General features: G+C 42.0%; 2 protein-coding genes across 6 annotated transcripts in view; one reads left to right on the plus strand and one right to left on the minus strand.

The window, feature by feature from the left end:
* Positions 1–19608, plus strand: part of LOC137437728 (polypeptide N-acetylgalactosaminyltransferase-like 6) — a 288057-nt gene that overhangs the window by 192579 nt on the left and 75870 nt on the right. The gene's annotated exons all lie outside the window — the stretch shown is intronic.
* LOC144888380 (uncharacterized) lies at positions 9477–12116 on the minus strand. Its single transcript, XM_078766162.1, has 2 exons — positions 10667–12116; positions 9477–10232 (listed from the first exon to the last, which is right to left on the minus strand). The coding sequence occupies exons 1-2, from the start codon at positions 11957–11959 to the stop codon at positions 10167–10169; spliced, it is 1359 nt and encodes a 452-aa protein (XP_078622288.1). The 5' UTR covers positions 11960–12116; the 3' UTR covers positions 9477–10166.

Genomic DNA, 19608 nt, shown 5'->3' on the forward strand with positions numbered 1-19608 from the left:
TATATAACTAGAGCAATGCGACTGCGTCACCAATATGCCTCCATGTAGTCCATGCCTGTGACAGCAGGTATATGCCCACGTAGACTGTCCTAAAAATAAACAAGTTTGATTTAAATCCCTCGAGCTGTTCTCAAGTGTCACATTTTTACCAGACATGACAGGTTTCACATTGATAGGTGAAGCGGTTTTGAGAACGAGGTTTTTAAAATCGGCTTTCAAGCTAATATGGCTGCCAACCCACGTGACATATGACATCAAGACTGTACACTCTGCATATGTATGTGTCGGGGGTCACGTTTGTGAAGATTCATGTTGATTGGATAAGGTTCGTTTTTCTATCCAAGATGGCTGCCAAACCACATGACCGACATCATCATCTTCTTCAAACTATATTAAGCAATGTTGTTGTTTCATGGCTGCTGGTTGCATCATTTTTCTTGAAGCGCATTTGTGCCGCTGATGCAGTACCCCAATTCGCAGAGAGCTGGAACTCAATTTGCCGACCTCGGAAGGATGACCGGCTGATTCAACCCCCCTGGCGTTAATTCAATGATCGGCTGGGATTCAAACGCAGGATCCGAGGATCTCAAGCCAGCATTTCCATTGATTTGTAAAGCTACCATTAAGCCAACAACAGACTCTATGCCGCAATGGTGTTAGATGACATTTGTAAAGTTTCCCATCGATAGCGTAAGCGGTTTCTGAGATATAATTATTTAATATCTTCCTAAAATCCAATATGGCTGCCACACCATGTGACCAATAACGTTTTCGTGATCAACTTTTAATCGCCATGCCTAGTCAAAGACACACGTAAAGTTTCGATCGATGGCTTGGGTGGTTTTGGAGAAGATGTTTTTTTTTTAAAGGTTTTAGGTTGACTCCAATATGGCTGCCAAACCATGCGACCTATGATGTCATAAATTTAATATTTCAATACAAATGGGTCATAGATCATGTGCATGCAATTTCAGATTTTTAGGATATGGAATTCGACTAAAACATTTTTGGCTGGAATACGACTTCACCTATGATGTCATCATTATAATCATTTTGTTCTTCATTGGGAGTACTTGACAATATGCCAAGTTTCATATTTTTCCATTCAGCGGTTTCCAAGAAATAATTTTTTAATTCGTTGCGTTTAATCCAAGATGGCTGCCACACCACGTGCCCTATGACGTCAGTATTTTCTTTAAAATCTTCTACATGGGTGTCGCTCCTACCCTGAAGGTTTTGTCTCAATCGGACGTGTGGTTGCTGAGAAAAACGAGGTTTAGCCCGTACGGACGGACGGACAACCCGAAAACGTAATGCCTCTGGCCACCTACAGGGGCGGAGGCATAAAAAACATGAAATTATGGCGCTTTGGGTAATCAAACATCTGACACCATGTGCCTCTCTCGACAGGGAGAGTGGCGGAGCTTGGATTGCTCTTGCGCATCCGAAGGTCGATGCTCTGTCTTTAATTGAACCGATTGCATTTAAATATTTACTTTCCGTAATCAGAATAGAAATTAGTATACAAACATTCCACAGTCTCTGCGGGACTACAAAGTCTAAACGAGTGGTCACACGATCCTGTACTACCTTAAACAAAGAAATGACGCCATTTGGCCCATCATTGCCGTGTTGCACTCCCGAGGTAAGTTTTTGCGACAGGTGGAAAATGTGCATTTCTGACCTCAGATGTTTTTTTCTCTCTGGGTGTTTCTTCCCTCGCCTATTCTTCCTCCAAGTGTTCCTCTATTGGTGTGTTTCCCTCCTTAATCCCACTCTTCATGTATTTATGACTTAATCATAGATAGCAACAGTCTTCTTGATGCTGGCAACTCAACTTGCATTAAATACACGGATGTACAAGGCGAAGGTAAAGAACGAAGAATATTACAAGGAGTTTAAGATTGAAGAGGGGGAGAATTTTGGAAATGTAAAAATTGCGAAAGGGACGGAGGAAGGAAGATTGAAAAAGTGTTTGAGAGGGAAGGGGAAAGTATTGGTAAAGGAGGTGGCGGGGAGGATTGAAGTAGTCGAAAGGAAGGGGAATCGATGTTCTTCATTTTTGTTTTTGTAATGCATTCTCTATGTAGTGTTCCCATCTGAGCACTTAGTTTGCAATGTTGGAATCACGGTTTCAAATCGCCGATGCTGTCGATTTCTACGTGTCATATCCTAATTTCCTTGTAGGCCACGAACAAATACATTGATGTCTATTTAGCGCATTTCTGTTCTGTTGTATGAACACAATCTTGTCTCGGCAATTTAGCATCTGGCCCAGCTCAAATTGGTGAAGTCGATATCCCAGGTGAGATTTGATCATTGTGTGCTGTTCAGGTGCAATTAAAGAAAAGACTACGATTGAACGAATGGTCGAGGCAAAGTGAAAATCTCATGTAATCTCAGCAACATCTGTACTTGAAGTCAAACATTGAGCTTTATGCCGAATATTTCCCAACCCATGATAATTACTATTATTATTGTTAATTGAGCCGAGGCCGCACAGTAAGCTTTGGCCCAAGATTCCTCCAAACACGGAGCAAGCATTTTTAAAAGTTTTATCTGCTTTAAACTTCAATTATGTCGGTTTATAAAAAGGCTCTTCGCAATGAGACATGCAGTAAGCAGCTGAGACAATGGCAAAATAAATACAAGCTATGTTTGCAAATTAAAAGATGTTATCCAGAAAATTAATGCTCATTCTTTCAGCATCAAATGCGATTAGTTTAAGTTTTTATTTCTCTTCTGTGTTCTCTAACAGAGGAAGTGCTTTGCGGACGTCATCATGTAATGTGCCAGTCGTTATCCGGGAGCACGTAGCTTATGCCCATTGAGCAACCTTGCACCTCGTTTGCACCGTGAATATCCCAATTTTAACATTCTAATTCATTAATGCCAGTTCAGCTTCCGGGAATTCTCTTCTGCACAATTCTCCAGCATTTCTTCATTGTTGAGAGTGCCAACATGGCGGCTAATCGCTGCGTTCGTCTCATCTTCCTTGGCATTGCAGATCTTCCTCGGAATGAGATGACAGAGGGCTAGGAATTTGATGACATTACTGTTCCAACGGTGTGTACCCCAGTTTAGAATAGGTACACCGTATCCCTGCGCATCGTAAGAGGCGACTAAGGGTTGGCGTCAGGAAGGACATCCGGCCATAAAAACATTGCCTCAAACAGGGAACCATGATTGTCATGGGGCCCGCAAGGCTAACCCCCGCTCTAGCGGGGAAAATGTCCTTAAAAACGATCATTCATTCATTCATTCACTGTTCCAACGACCCATTCTACTTGAAGAGATGAGATGGGAAAGTGTCCCGATTGGATATTACTCTGGCCTCGTTGGAGGTGGCGTTTTCTTCCGGAAGTCGGGATTTCTTCTGGAAGAAAGCAGTGTTGGAGTAGGTGTAGTACTTGAGGGGCCATATCTCAGATTGGATGCTGGTTATTGGTTTAAAAAGTGGCAATAAGTTTTTTCCACATTGCATGATTATTAGTTATTATGGTCATTTACAAACATCTAAGGCAGCATGTTATAAATGAAAGTCTTGTTTTTGTGTTTGTTCTTTTGTTTTTCTTATTCTTCCTTATTTGAGCATAAAGCACTTCAAAAGTAATCTCGCGGAACAACTGAACAAAGCAATATAAGAGTACAAGCAAAAGTACACGTCCCCAATGACGGAAAATGTGAATGGGCATTTCAAGTCCCATCACTACCAAAACCCTTCCTTCCCACTGACCTTTGAAGCTTGCTCTGTACCTGCTCATGAGATTGAAAGGCCTGTTATGACCATCTCTTTTGCTTCCATGGTGTATCTAATGCTTGTTCAGGTTCTCGGGTTTCTGGATATTCAAGCATTTCCAGTGAAAGAAAAAGATGACGTAGTGTGCTGGCATACATAGAAACACTCTGCTTGGACCCGTATCAATACGACTCCACTTGGAATACATGCATTACGCATGGCTGGTGAAAGATGGGTTTTATAAATACCTGTACCGTACACTACCGGTCAAAAGTTTTAGAACACCTCAATTTTTCCAGTTTTTATTGAAATTTACGCAGTTTAATGTCCAGTGAATAACCTGAAATGGTACAAAGGTAAGCAGTAAACTGCTCGAGGTTAAAAAAAAAGTTTAGGTGAGCAAAAACGGGAAATAATGTAAATTGCACAGTTATATTGTAAAAAAAAAAAAAGGCCTTCAGGGAACAAGTAATGGGTTAACAACTTACAGCTGTTCTTCAGCAATGTATGTAAATTAAGCCTTGAAAGTTGATGCAAACAATTCCTACAGGTGTCCCAACCTCTGCTGATTACTTGATTACAAACCCCCTGTCTGTATAAAAGCAGTATTGGAACAGACTGTTATTACACCCTCTGAAGCATTATTTGGACAATATTGCACTGCAGGAAGTAGTATATTGGAAAGTGAAGGAAACTCTGACAGGAAGAGGTCTGGCAGACCCAAAGCCATAACAGAATCAGAAGACAAGTTTCTGAGAGTCAACAACTTGCGTGATAGGCGGCTCACAGGACAACAGCTTCAAGCACAGCTTAACACTGGTCGAAGTAAGCAAGTCTTAGTTTCAACTGTGAAGAGAAGCTGCAGGTTTGACAGGTCGAGTGGCAGTAAGAAAGCCATTGCTAATATGGCAAAATAAGAAAAAGAGGCTTGCCTGGGCCATGAAACACCGCCAGTGGACTACTGAACACTGGTCCACTGGTCTTATGGACCGATGAATCAAAATTTGAAATCTTTAGTTCATCACGCAGGGTTTTTGTACGCCGCCGAGTAGGCGAAAGGATGGTTCCTCAGTTTGTGACACCAACTGTCAAACATGGAGGAGGAAGCGTGATGGTCTGGGGCTCTTTTGCTGGATCCAGAGTCGGAGACTTGCACAGAGTGACTGGCACTCTGAACCAAAAGGGCTACCACAGCATTTTGCAGCACCATGGAATACCCTCTGGTATATGCCTAGTTGGTCATGGGTTCATGCTACAGCAAGATAATGACCCTAAACACACCTCCAGGCTATGTCAAAACTACCTTTGAGGAAAAGAACAAGACGGTGGGCTTCAAATCATGGAATGGCCAGCACAGTCTCCAGACTTAAACCCCATCGAGCTGGTTTGGGATGAGCTGGACCGAAGGGTGAGAGCAAAGCAACCTACAAGTGCAACACATTTGTGGGAACTTCTGCAACAGTGTTGGGAAGAACTTCCCGACAATATTTGATTTCCACTGTAGAAAGAATGCCACGAGTGTGTTCGGTGGTTATATCTGCAAAAGGGGGCTGCTTTGCTGAGTCAAAAATTTAAATTACATTTTGTTAAACAAAATGATTCTATGATTTATTTTTTATCTCCAATTGTTTATTTGTTCTATGCTTAATTTCAGAGTACATTGAGACATTAAACTGTGTAAATTTCAATAAAAACTGGAAAAATTGAGGTGTTCTAAAACTTTTGACCAGTAGTGTATGTGAAGCTAACAGCTCGTGGGAAAAAAATTTTTGCGCCCTTGAAAAACCGCGAATTTGTGGAATAAGGCTACGAATAGGGGGGAAAAAAAACGCGAATTTGCGGGACACTTTTCCGCAAATAGAGAAACAGGTCGCATTTTATCACCCACGAATCCTCGGAACCCGCAAATAACAGAACTGCGAATAGCGGGGTCTGACTGTACACAAAGCTTATGTCAGACATATTTACGTGGTAGCTGTATATATCAGGTAGACTTCCCTGAGGAAAACACCATATCTGCTTTGGATGATTCTGAATACTGATGGGAAGGACATATCTGGGGGTTTTGAATATGCAGGGTAAGTTTAAAATGCTGACATTTACCATTAGTTGGGAGAGGTGGAGGGAGGAGGAGGTGGGAGCTATGAGGGCAGTTATTATAAGTGGGTAAATGTTGACAAAGCTTCCATTGAAAATGAATAATGCATAACTTTCAAAATGACGTAATCCACTCCAAAATGCTTGGCGCGCATACGCAGAAGCAGGTTGGAGCTATGAGGTTCCAGAGCCACAAGGGAAATTAATGTCGATTTTTGCATCTATTGCTAAAAGGAGAAGCATCCATCGGTCCATGTGTGTGTGTTTATTTTTAATATATCCACAGATACCACTCGCTTGTATCCAGTACTCTTTAATTATGTATATTTATCATGTTTATTGTTTATTAATAATGTAGAGCTTCAAGTGTATAAGATCGCCATCCATGCTGTAGTGACTGCTAGCCATTCCATTGTTCTGAAGCCATTCCATTGTTGCGTTGGCTGTATGCTTTAAGTCATTGTCCTGTTGGAAGGTAAATCTTTGCCGCAGTCTAAGGTCTTTGCACTTTTAAGCAGGTTATCCTCAAGGATTTGCTTGTATTTGGCTCCATTAATTTTTCCCCCGATACTAAAAAGTCTCCCAGTCCCTGCTGATGAAAAGCATTCCCATTGCATGATGCTTCCACTACCATGCTTCATGGTAGGGATGGTGTTAGATGGGTGATGAGCTATTCTTCATTTCCACCAGACATAGTGCTTTGCATTCAGTCCAAAGAATTAAATTTTTGTCAAATCAGACCACGGAATATTTTGCCTCATGCCCGCCCTCAGTCTATCAGGTGTCTTTTTGGAAACACCAGGCATGCTGTCATGTGCCTTTTTCTCAGAAGTGACTTCCATCTGGCCACTCTCCCATAACATCAAGATTTGTGAAGTGATGCAGAGACTGTTGTCATTCTGGCAAGTTCCCCCATCTCATCAAAAAAAACTCTAATTCTGTCAGAGTGGTCATTGGGTTCTTGGTCTTCTCCCTGACCAAGGTCCTTATTGCCCGGTTGTTCAGTTTGGTCAGACAGCCAGCTCTAGGAAGAGTCTGGGTAGTTCTATATTCATCCATTTCCTAATGATGGAGCTCACTGTGTTCTTGGGAACTTCCATCTCTCTATAAACTGTTTTATACCCTTCCTCATATCTATACCTCCTCACAATTCTATCTCGGAGTTATATGGACAGTTCTTTGGACTTCATAGTAGAGTTTCTGTGGGACCTCATATAGAAAGTTGTGCTTCTTTCTTAATCATGTCCAATCATCGACTAGCAAATCAAACTAGCAAATCGACTCTTTTCTCCCACCTCTGGAACAAACTCCCCCACTACCTTCAATCCCACTCCTCCCTCCAGGTCTTTAAAACAGCTGTTCACCACCATCTCTTATCTTCCCCCATCCCAAACCTTGATCTTTTCTACCCCCGCTAATTCACCCCAGATCCACTTGTTTGAAATTCCAACTTCCTTCCTGGAAGTCCTTGCAGTGTCCATATGTTTTATACCTCTCCCCCCCCTCCCCCCTTCCCATGCCTCCTCCCCCCAAGCCCTTTCCCTCCCACAGATCTCTTGATGTCCCTGCTCTCAAATGTTGTGTTTGTGTCCTTCTCCCTCTCTCCCCATCTTGTCTACCACTCCCCTTATTATATGTTTTATGTGTCGGTTTGACTTTTTGTGTGATTAATGTTAGCTCTTTCACGAGCCTCGATCTTGTACACAAAAAAAACAAAAAACAAAACAATTGAAATGGCCATAGGTAGACTCCAATCAAGTTGTAAAGACATCTAAAGGATTATCAAAGGAAATTGGATGCACCTGAGCTCAATTTGGAGTGCCGTAGCAAAGGGGTTGAATACTTATCTCAAGACATTTCAGCTTTTCATTTTTAATTATTTTGTAAAATTTTCAAAAAAAGAAATCCCACTTTGGCATTATGGTGATCAGCGACCAAAAAAATTGGTGTAGTGCCAAATTTTGAGGTACTGGAGCCCTGCTGAAATGTGCCAGCCATGACGTCATTGTCAGATCTCCTGTTACATCAGGTTTTAACATGACAGAAATCAATTGAATCCCCAAAAAGGACTTTTGTTTCAAGAGACTTGTTTGTTTGCTTTTTCAGCTGCACCTTGCACATTGATGTGAGCTTTCGACTGTTTGTGTTCCAAAAAGTTTTTTCTGAGGGATTTTAAACATGCACTCCGATTGGATCCATCATAGGCTACAAACGCCATTAATTCTGAAGTTATTTGACACTAAGTCAAATTTTTGTTATTACAAAACAAAACACGTAAGTTATTTGACACTAAGGAGGAGGGATAGATTCCTAGTGCAACCCGGCTGGGTGAGCTTTTCCTGGTGGTGGTTTCAGGACGTGTTGGGCCTTGAAAAGCTATGGAACTATTGTCCTCATGGTGCTTACCTTTTGCTTGCGGGCTGGTGGCAGCATTGCCTGACCCCACATCCCGATATGGACTTGATAGCGGCCTTTGGTGGCATCAAAACAGATGTCAAGGCCAACGTGTGGTAACTTATAACCATGCCCAGATGTTGAAGTACCTACACAAAAAGTTGGGGCCTCTCGGTGCTACGGTTCGGCTTTGAAAGAATGACGTACAAACAAACTCAGAAACACTTGAATTATTTATAAGATTAGTTTGCTTTTCAAACTTTCTCTAAACTTTAAAAAATACACACTGACATAGCAATACACACCGAATAATCTATTTTTTATATAAATGGAGAACAATGCATAATAGCATATTTTAAGTGGGTAAATGTTGACAAAGTTTAGATTGAAAATAAATAATACTGAACTTTCAAAATGACGTAATCCGCTCCAGAATGCTTGGCGTGCATGCGCAGAAACCATATAACTCCGGGATAGAATTGTGAGGAGGTATAGATCTGAGGAAGGGTATAAACCAGTTTATAGAGTGATGAAAATTCCCAAGAACACAGTGAGCTCCATCATTAGGAAATAGAATTAATATAGAACTACCCAGACTCTTCCTAGAGCTGGCCGTCCGACCAAACTGAGCAACCGGGTAAGAAGCACCTTCATCAGGGAGGTGACCAAGAACCCAATGACCACTCTGACAGAATTAGTGTTTTTTTGGGATGGGATGGGGGAACTTACCAGAAGGACATCAGACTCTGCAGCACTTCACAAATCTTGACTTTATGGGAGAGTGGCCAAATGGAAGCCACTTTTGAGAAAAAGGCACATGACAGCATGCCTGGTGTTTCCAAAAAAAAACACCTGAAAGACTCCTGAGGGCATGAGGCAAAATATTCCATGGTCTGATTTGACAAAAATGTAACTCTTTGGCCTGAATGCAAAGCGCTGTGTCTGGTGGAAACCAAGCACAGCACATCACCCAATTAACACCATCCCTACCATGAAGCATGTAGACACAGGGCCATAGGGTGGATATCTATTATTTTTTTTGATTTCATGACCTGAACCTAGGGATTTGGCAAGATGGGTGTGGGATGAAGCCTTATGACCTCCAAAACATCTTGTTTTTTTTCATAAGCGATATCGTGGTACGTTACCGAGAACCGCTGCCCCAAAACACCAGTATACACCAATTGTATGTTACATTTGAAATACCCATTTACACAGTAAAAAAAACAACACAAACTATATGATGTCATGTTCACATTGGTCTTGGCAGCAATATTTATTAATTCAGACCCCCAAAAGTAGTAAAAATGTTGTTTTAACGACTTGGTACAATAACATGCTGTTGATGCATTTATCAGAAAGTCATGTTTTTGGACCTTAAAACCTGCATAATTTTAAATTTTTGTACAATATTTGTGATTGGTGTTGCTACTACGATCCATGGTGGTTTACCAATGCTATTTTGAAACTGTTAATAGGTCCAATAAGTGTGTAAGGGGTGATATTTTAACCCATCAAAGACAATTACGCAGCGTACAATCGAACCAGTGCGCATTGACGTCATGATAAACTCGAGATGGGCTGAACTATAGCCACAATTTGTCTCTTCGGCTTGGTCATGTTGAAACTTGTCCAAAACATCATACAAATAGTGCAGTTATTTCATCCTCTTCAGCATCAGAGTCTTCCTCATCTTCAGATCTGGAGTCTTTATCATCATTCTTATCATCAAAGTCAACATGGCCAGTTATGTTTGAGCAGTCGTTCCTGCCGCACTTGCACAAATCTGTGCACGGAATGTTATTCTGTAGGCAAGTGCATGTAGTTTCGTTGCTGCATCGTGTCTTCTTGCAGCTTCCAGTGCAGTTAGCAAGCTCCATCACGCTGTCTGGTGCAGGTGGAAGTGTCATCCAGTCTATGGCAAGTTCCTCTTCCATCATCCATCCATAGCCATCAGGGTCGGGAATGTCAGGGATGGGCTGCAGGCTCCTCTTGTAAATTCCTGAAATATTGAAGTGATCAATAACATTAAGAATGGAGATATACATATTTCCAAAACAACATCAGAGGTATATCATTAACACTAATAACAGTACAATCATATTATTGGGAAATTCTGTGTAGAGAAACATGCGAAATCCAAAACATCCTGCTCTGACTGAGTGTGGAGCAAAAAAATCTCTGGATCATCTACATGTCATGTTATCTTAACCACTCAACTGTACAGATAGTTACTTCCATTACTCTTTCAAATAGACCTGTTAATTTTGAACATTTACAAAGCATTGTTGTGACATTCAATATTTTGTTTTCAATTCAATAAACTTTCCAAATAATCATCTTCATTAACACATGCTGCACCATATACTAGTACTCCTGTCCAAACATAAATTACAGGTGACGTTCAATATTCAAAGAAACAACCAATTAACTTACCAGCTTGGTAATTGGCTCATTGATGTGCTGTCTCAGGGCATCTTGGTTGGGAGGCATTGTGATCTCAGACGTTCTAGCAAGACGAAACATGTTGTACCTGGCCTCATTCACAGTAGTGATATTGTGCTGTCCATATAACTTGCAGACAAATGTCTCCAGTGCTTCCATCATGTCTGGATGTATGTCAAACCGTTCTCCAAGGTCCTTCAAGGCACCGCACAGCTCTGGATTCTTTAGTATGATGTTTAAGGCCTTCTTTTTGCCTTTGCCATAGAAGGCGCTTACACTATCACAGCCAGTAAAACAGTGTAGGCCTATCAAAGCTTGGCTGACATCATCCCCAATGCTATCGTAGATTGCTTTCAAGTCAATTGTCCTAAGGTTGACTCCCTTTCCTGTGTGGAAATATAGATGTGCAGAGATTTGGGGTACTAAGGCTATGCCGATTATGAACACATCTGTATCCGGACTAACGATGATGACGTCATTGCTTGTGTGTGCTGCATGCGCGGCATGGAGGAACATCCGTGTGTCCGCCTCTTCATGCGTCGAATTTAGTGATGGCTCTTCTTTCACTTCAACTACCTGATCTGGAGTGCTGCTTCCTGTGAAGATATGGCATTTGGTTCCATGTGCCAAGAACACTGTAATTCCTCTGAGGTATGCTGTCTTGACCTTACTCCACGTCTCAAACAAGTATTCGATTAGCGACTCCTTGTTGTCACCGTTGGAGAGGAACTTCTTCCATTGTTGAGGAAGGGACTGGCCATATATTCGCATCACTTGAGACCCTCTGGCTGCTCTCTTCTCTCGCTCGGCGTTCTTAATCGATACCTTTCGATAAGTATCGGTTACGAAATGGATCTCACTGGACTTGTTGCCCTCTGCTCCCTTGACAAGGCGCTTCAGTATTTTGTGGGCCAGATTGAGAAATGTCCTTTCCCCGGTGAGTTTGTTGATATTCAATTTCTGTATCATTGCCATACCATCCATTACATACATGCCTCCTACTGGAATATCAACCACAGGTTTCTCTGCCTGACTTTCAAGTGCATGAAGTAGGTTGGCTTTGTTGGTCTTGACGAGGCAGCCTTGCACACTTGCCAAAGGAAGAGGTAGTGGGCCAAGAGAATAGGACATTAACTCTTGAAGATCAATTTTCCGGAACTGCCCGATGACAACAAGCCTTGCTAAGAGATTTTTGTCAGCCTTCAAAGACACATCCTTTCCACGAATTTTCTTTTTCACAGCCTTAGACATGTTGGTGAATGTCTTAAGTTTCAGTTTCTTCATTGAGCCAAACAGGTCGACTGTCTCCGTCTGAAGTCGTTCTTTACATAGGGTGGTGAACTCTGTTTCTCCTCTTTCATATGCTGTGTTTAGATCTTCCTGAACTTCTCTCGTAGCCACCACACCAGATGTAACATGAACCAAGTCCTCTCCATCATATTCAAATGGTTAATCATGCTGTTTGTCATCTCGATTATTTTGTCAACATCAGCTTTGTCACGTAGCATGCGACTTTGTAGTAGATCGGAGCGTGTTGAGCTGTGCTCTTCATATCTGGACTTCCCTGCCATAACCTCGCATTCCCGTGCAATTGACCCCCTCACGTGGTGTGACCAAATCCATCGGTTAACTGTCCCCCTTGCTGGTAGTGAAACCGGTCATGCCCCCCTTGGTCTTGGAATCCCTGTTTGCTGTCTGCTCAATGGTCTGGTCGCAGGCGATTTGGGCAAAAGTTTTGTCGCTTCTCTGGGTAGCGAATTCACCCTCCATAAATTTCTGATGAATGGCGGGATGGGTCTGCTGAACATCTGACATTTCCAGCCAGTATACTGGAAGGTATCTGCTATAATTAATGTGATCATAGGCAAATATCCATGGAAGCATACATCGTATGCTGGCGAGGTGAACATCCCAGTTGGCTTCTCGTGTCCCTCTAATGAATAGCAAGAGAAGCTCCACCGTCTCAATGTATGAACTCCAGAAGCGAAATGTTGGTTTGGTGTCACTTGCTTCTAAGAATTTGTCAAAGGAGGTTTTGAAGTCTTTTAACTTGTCGCTGTTGAGAATGACATGGTAGTTTGGATGTGGGAAAGCTTCAGCTAAGTTTGACAAAAGTTCCTTCACTCTACCCGCCTCATGTTCTGGAATAGATTCAAAATATGCATCCAGGAGCATCTGCTGCATCGCGTCTGACATCAGCTTATGGGCTCGAACTGCCCTGTTGTAATGCTTGCCGCTGAACACTCCATTCACAGACCCCACTGCAACAATCTCTGACTCAACCAGGATGTCTTGGAGACCACCATCTCGAAATCTCTTTCCAATACAGCCAAGAAAGGACATTGCAGTGTGGAATGCCCCAAGTCGAATTACCAGTCTCTTCATGAACTGTGCATTCTTCCATCTAATGAGCTGTGCCTTGCAATAGATGGCTTGGTCAACGACAATGACGACTGCTTCCAACTGTAACTTGTCGGCGATCTGAACACTTCTCTGCAGTATTGTTAGTACCGTATTCATTTCAGTCGGAGTGGCATCAATGACAGGGAGATACCCTATCACGCTCTTTGGTGGAACTTCAACACAAGACAGTAGTTGGTTGAATCCTGTCCAAGATGGCAGAGTCCCGTCAATGTTGTAGTTGGTGATGTGGTATGCTAGGTCTATCGTCTTAGGGTGCTGGAGTAATGGGAAGTACGTTGCTCGATCCAATGGAACGCTGGTTGCGAATGGAGCGGGTCCTTCTTTTTTCCCTCCATAATATGTGGCAAGGTTCACTGCAGGTGGCTGCATCGATCTCTCCCACGTCCTCTTAACTGTAGTGACTGGTGCTGGTTGTACTACTTCATGGGATTGACTTGGTCGCTGTATTATAATCCCATTGGTATTGTGCGTTGTTCCGCGCCCAGACAATGTCTCCTCCCCGAAGTCATTATTGTCCCATACGAGTGTGACATGCTTGCCCGCCTGAATGATTGATGGAAGAGCATCCTGTCCACGATGTAGTTCTTGGTTAGCCAGTGCAGTGTCATGATTTAAGACGACAGAGTTTGAGACGCAGTAACCAAACCCGTTCAGTAGGCTGATTAATTGGGCTGAACCTGAGAGATGACGTACTGTCATTGCAAGTGACAAATGTTTGGGCATCTGTTTCCTTCCCTTTGATTGGAGGTATATGATGTCCTGTGAAATTGTGAGAATTCTTCTATGTATTGTAGATTATATCTTTACAAACTCATCAGAATCAGGTTCGTCTGACACTCCCACCATCCATGCAATAAAGTTATAGAGACAGGCAGGTACAATTGCTTCTGCGGCATTTGTTGTCAGGTGCTCAGAGGTTGGGGGCCATGGCATATTTGGCTTGATCTCATCTATTGCATTTCTCAATTGTAGTGCAGTGAAGTAGTGTTCTCTAAGGTTATTCTCAGTATACCCAGGTTGCTTTGGTGGGGTTGGTTCAGAGTCGGATGTTTGTTCTGTCTCTGTTGTGTCATCACCTGAACCATGCATGGTTTCTTGCAACACTTTCTTTTCTTCAACCAGCACTTCAGTGGAGATGTCATTAACATACACAAGGTGTCCTTGGCAGCGCATATACGGGGTTAGAAAGCATAGTTGTGGAAATGTTTTCATCAGTCTTGTCTTGAGAAAGCCACTTTTGTAGTTTGATTCTATTCCGTGTGTTGCTTTGATTTGTTTCATGAACATGTCATTAAGTCGTTTCAGTCTGTAGATTTCCTTGTTGTCTATTATAAGATCCTTGACTGTTGCACAAAATAATGTGTATGCTTCTGAGTAGTTGGAGTCTCCTTGTTGCTCTGCATTAGGTGTTGTTGCTAGTTTGCCTAAATACCGGGTATACTCCTTGTAGCAGCGACCATGGTATTTTACCTCTATCGCAACACAATCGCGGTCTTGAATTTGAAGCAGCAGGTTTGTATTGTTGTTGTCTTTAGCAGCTTGCTGCAGTCTTGGTGCCTCAATTGTTGAGCACCTTGTTAGAGGCTCTTTTCTTCGTCCCCTTTTGCCTGTATTGATTGTTCTCTCTTTCTGACAAAGGATGCATATATTAGGCAACACATATTGGGATCTGGCTGAACATTTGGGCTTGCCTAAGCTGGAGCGTAGAGCACGTTTCTTGACTGGTTGTGGGCCTTTATGCACCTTGTCAATGTTGACGTTGATGTCATTGCATGTTGAAGCTGCAATAAATACACATAAAAGAAAACAATTAAAATTATGTGAGTTAAAAATGTCTAGACCTCGTCATGGTTAGCCCGACTAGATTCCCCCCCCCCCCCCCTTCCTCAGACTTCCTTTTAAAAATTTATTTGTTTCACCTCGGCCCTACCTCCTTGCATATATATTGGACAGTTCCTTCAATTCAAAATCGTTCAAGACTACACACAAAATCATTTTACATATACCTCACAAAAAAAAAAATCAAACTAAGTTTTGAAGCATTGTCATGATTTATTATTCAAGTTATTCAACCTACCAGTATTGGCTGCATTTTCTTCTCTCTTTTTCATGCTGCTTTGCACCCTGCTCACTCGTTTATCGGTAAATCGTGAATAACACACTTGATGAAACGCTGCACCATGCGGTATAGCTATAGCAGGTATTGTTACCATACTGTTGCCACATTCGCCGAATTCGTCAGCGTGGTTCTTCACGAAATTTCTCGCAATTTCAGCTTGATCACCTTCTAAATTCTGCCACATAAGAACAAATTGCAAATATCGCGGCCATGTTCTATCACTAAAAGGTATTAAACTTGATCTTTTGGCCGGAGAAATGCACAAATAACAGCGTTTCTCGCTCCCACACTCGTCACCGTCGCTGCTACTGGAGGCCGCCATTTTGTTTACTCGCAGCCGGACGCCCAGACATCGTTCGTAGCGCGAATAAGCGCGATCCTCATTGGTCAATACATCGAAATGCGTTCGAGGCTAAACGGAGATTTTGGAAATAAAATTATAAATTTCAACATTATATTACAGACTAACGTACCAGAATCTGACTTGTGAAAAGTCATGAACATTATTTCTTAATTTTTTCTATATTATCATGCCAATTTGATGCCCACCCGATTTTCAGGTCACGAAATGAAATGAAAAATTGGAACACCTGGCAGTCTAATGGTGGTGGCAACATCATGCTATGGGGATGCTTTTCATCAGCAGGGACTGGGAGACTTGTTAGCATGGAGGGAACAATGAATGGAGCCAAATACAGGCAAATCCTTGAGGATAACCTGCTTCAAAGTGCAAAGACCTTAGACTGGGGCAAAGATTTACCTTCCAACAGGACAATGACTTAAAGCATACAGCCAAAGCAACAATGGAATGGCTTCAGAACAAGAACATGAAAGTCCTCGAGTGGCCCAGCTAAAGCCCAGACTTTAATCCCATTGAGAGAATCTGTGGATAAACTTGAACATCTCTGTTCACCGACGCTCCTCATCCAACTTGATAGAGCTTGCGCAAATCTGCAAGAAATAATGAGGGAAACTCCCTAAATCTAGATCTGCAAAGCTGACACAGACATACCCAAGAAGACTCGGAGCTGTAATTGCTGCCTAAGGCGCTTCTTCCAAGTATTGACTCAGGGGTTGAATACTTTTGTAAATCAGATATTTCTGTATTTCATTTTTAATTATTTTGCAAAAATTTCCAAAAAAAAATATTCTACTTTGACATTATGGGGTAATATGTGTAGATGAGTGAAAAAAAAAAATCTCAATTCAATCCATTTTAAATTCAGACTGTAACAACAAAATGTGAAAGAAGTTATGGGGTGTAAATACTTTCTGAAGGCCCTGTACACACACATCACTTTGGCATTTGAGTAATTCATTTATTTTTGATTATACATCTGTCCTTTCTTATATAGGGATGAATTCAAAGCCCTGCCTTGGTAAAGGAAAAATTAATTTTTAAAAACTCCCATCTGGCCTTGCTTCAGAGTGGTGAATTTAGTTATTTTAGGAGACTAGCTTGACTTTGTCTCATCAAGAAGGATTAACAACTTGAATGCTTTTATGTTGCAGCAGATTTTTGTCTTGTGTGTTTAAGGCTCAATATGTTACTTCTTTATAATATAACCGAAAGGACAATGACATTAGGAACACAATGGACAAATAATGCAACAGAAGAATCCCAGTAGTTCTTCATCCCTAGTAGAATAATCCCAGTCATAAAATAATCCCAGTAGTAGTAGTAATCATTAGCTTCTTCAAAATCCCACGGATCAGTTTCAACATACTGAGAACCTTCAGAGTTGCTAATGATGGAGGAATGAGTATTGGAATCCGAGCTCGACATGCACCGTTTGTCTTTGTAAATCTGCTATTCGGATCAATGTGAGAACATGGTGTGACGTCACTGCTGAAATCGAAAATCGACACTCGATCTTCAACACTTTCTGATTGGCAAAAAAAAAAAAACTAACCTTCAAATTAGACCGTGATTAATGATTTTGAATGGTTTTCAGAAGAAAAAAAAATTGCATTTGGATTCCCCTTTAAACAGTATGATATTAACTATTATTTTCCATTTATCATGGTTTCTCGAACCAGTAAACATGCGAAAAGTCACAATATAGTGTAAGTTATCTAAGCTTTATAGAACATGGAATTTGAACCTGAGATTATGACATAATTAAGCAAGTGTTTAGATAAGAACACGAAAGTGATGAACTGCAACAGACTCTGTGGATATTCAAATTGTCCATGTGATTTTATTATTTATTTTATTTCGGACTTGATTGTGATCCATTACATTTCAATAAGAGCGAGAGACTAAAGAAGAAGAGGGAACAAGTGATGGAGATGGAGCGGTCATGGAGGATGAGTGCTAAAGTAGGCGGTGAGGGGGTGTGTGGCGAGTATGCCTGAGCGGAGCGGAGCTGGAGTATATCTCTAAACACCAAATTATGCTGCCGACAGAACAGCTGCACTACCAGCTGGTCCATCACAGTCCGGGTCTCAGAGGCTATTGAACGAGGAAGAAATTGATGTACCGTCTCATCCTGTCCACAATTCCGGCCTTATGTGCATCCGGCTGTGAACGGCTGTGAATGGCTCGTCTTTGTGATTTTCTTTTTTCTTCCACTCTTCAAAAATGTGTGCCGGACGCAGATTAGCAAAACAAAGCACAAACGTTCAGTCAATTGGTTTACTATATTTGTGCTGTGAGTGACTGAAAAGCATCCAATTCACGCCATTTAAATGGTGCATTAATCAATTTTAGGATTCTGTAAGACAGGCCTCGGAATCTTCTTTTCTTTCCTCCACTTTTTTCGTCTTAGCTTTCTCTTGCTTTCTCTCCGATTATATCAATCCCTGCTGGATCAACTCCCAAATTATACGCCTAACACCCAACTCACTCTTTTATTCTGCTTTTCTCACGGTCTTTGTAAATGTGGTTCAGAGACTGCTCAGTGACAATCCCTCCTGGGATTCAAGAAGGTGAATCACCAGCATCTCATGTGATCCTCCATCGCTACCCGTGATCTTTTCTACCCCAATTAACCCTACCAAACCCAACCTTCTAACTTGCAGGTTACTGTGTTTCCTCATCCTCTCTCTCTCTCTCTCTCTCTCTCTCTCTCTCTCTCTCTCTCTCTCTCTCTCTCTCTCTCTCTCTCTCTCTCTGTCTCTGTCTCTCTTCTCTCTTTTCTCTTTCTCTCTCTTTCTATCTCTTACTATCTCTTTCTCTCTCTTTTCTCTTTCTCTCTTTCTCTCTCTTTCTCTCTCTTTCTCTCTCTTTCTCTCTCTTTCTATCTCTTTCTATCTATCTCTTTCTCTCTCTTTCTATCTCTTTCTCTCTCTTTCTATCTCTTTCTCTCTCTTTTCTCTCTCTTTTCTATCTCTTTCTCTCTCTTTCTCTCTCTTTCTATCTCTTTCTCTCTCTTTCTCTCTCTTTCTATCTCTTTCTCTCTCTTTCTCTCTCTCTTCCTGTTCGTTCATGCTCTTGTTTGTCATATCAAACTCTTGCCCTGCTGTCCCGCCATCAGTTTATTGCCTTTTAGTCCTCTGTCACCTCACTCATCAAGGAGCAGAGACTCTCTCTCATTTCCCCTCATTTGTGTGCATGGCTATGATTCTGTATGAACATTATTCCGCTAGCACTTAAACGAGCAGGCCCGGGTTGCAAGTTGCCTGCATGGTGTGTGTAATTGCCTTGATTTTGATGGTTTACGACTGCTTAATTTGCAGTTAAATCGTATTTGTAACTTTTGTTGACCGTGTTCAGGTTTGACCTATTTACTCCACACCTCAACAACCAGTGGCACTGGGACAGGTTCTTGGTTCTTGCGGTTCTTGCGAGTCTGATTTCCCTTTGTATGATACAGCCGTTAAAAAAAATCTCAAATAATACACGTACTCCTACATGGTGGTATCACGTACTCTCATTCTGCACCATGTAAAGGAAAACGGTTGAACCATGTGTACCACAGGTGTTGGCTTAGCGGTTAGGGTGCCGGCTTGGGATCCAAGGAACCTGGGTTCGAATCCCGGTCGATCGCTGAATTAACACCAGGGGGGTTGACTCAGCCTGTCATCCTTCCGAGGTCGGCAAATTGAGTACCAGCTTGTTGGGATGAATGATCCCGGTGTGTACCCCGGTTTAGAATAGGTACACCGTATCCCTGCGCATCGTAAGAGGCGACTAAGGGTTGGCGTCAGGAAGGGCATCCGGCCATAAAAACATTGCCTCAAACACGGAACCATGATTGTCATGGGGCCCGCAAGGCCAACCCCTGCTCTAGCGGGGAAGAAATGGCCTTAAAACGATCATTCATATTCATTCATTCATGTGTACCGCAGCTTGTGGCGATCGCGCCGTTCCTTTGCTTCTCCTTGGATTACTTTGCTTTGTTCTTCTCCAAATCGTCTGCCATAGCGTCTTCAAAGTGGATGTACA

This window comes from Myxine glutinosa, chromosome 12 (assembly GCF_964187855.1).
Source record: "Myxine glutinosa chromosome 12, kmMyxGlut1.1, whole genome shotgun sequence".
In the NCBI taxonomy this organism is placed as follows: domain Eukaryota; kingdom Metazoa; phylum Chordata; class Myxini; order Myxiniformes; family Myxinidae; genus Myxine; species Myxine glutinosa.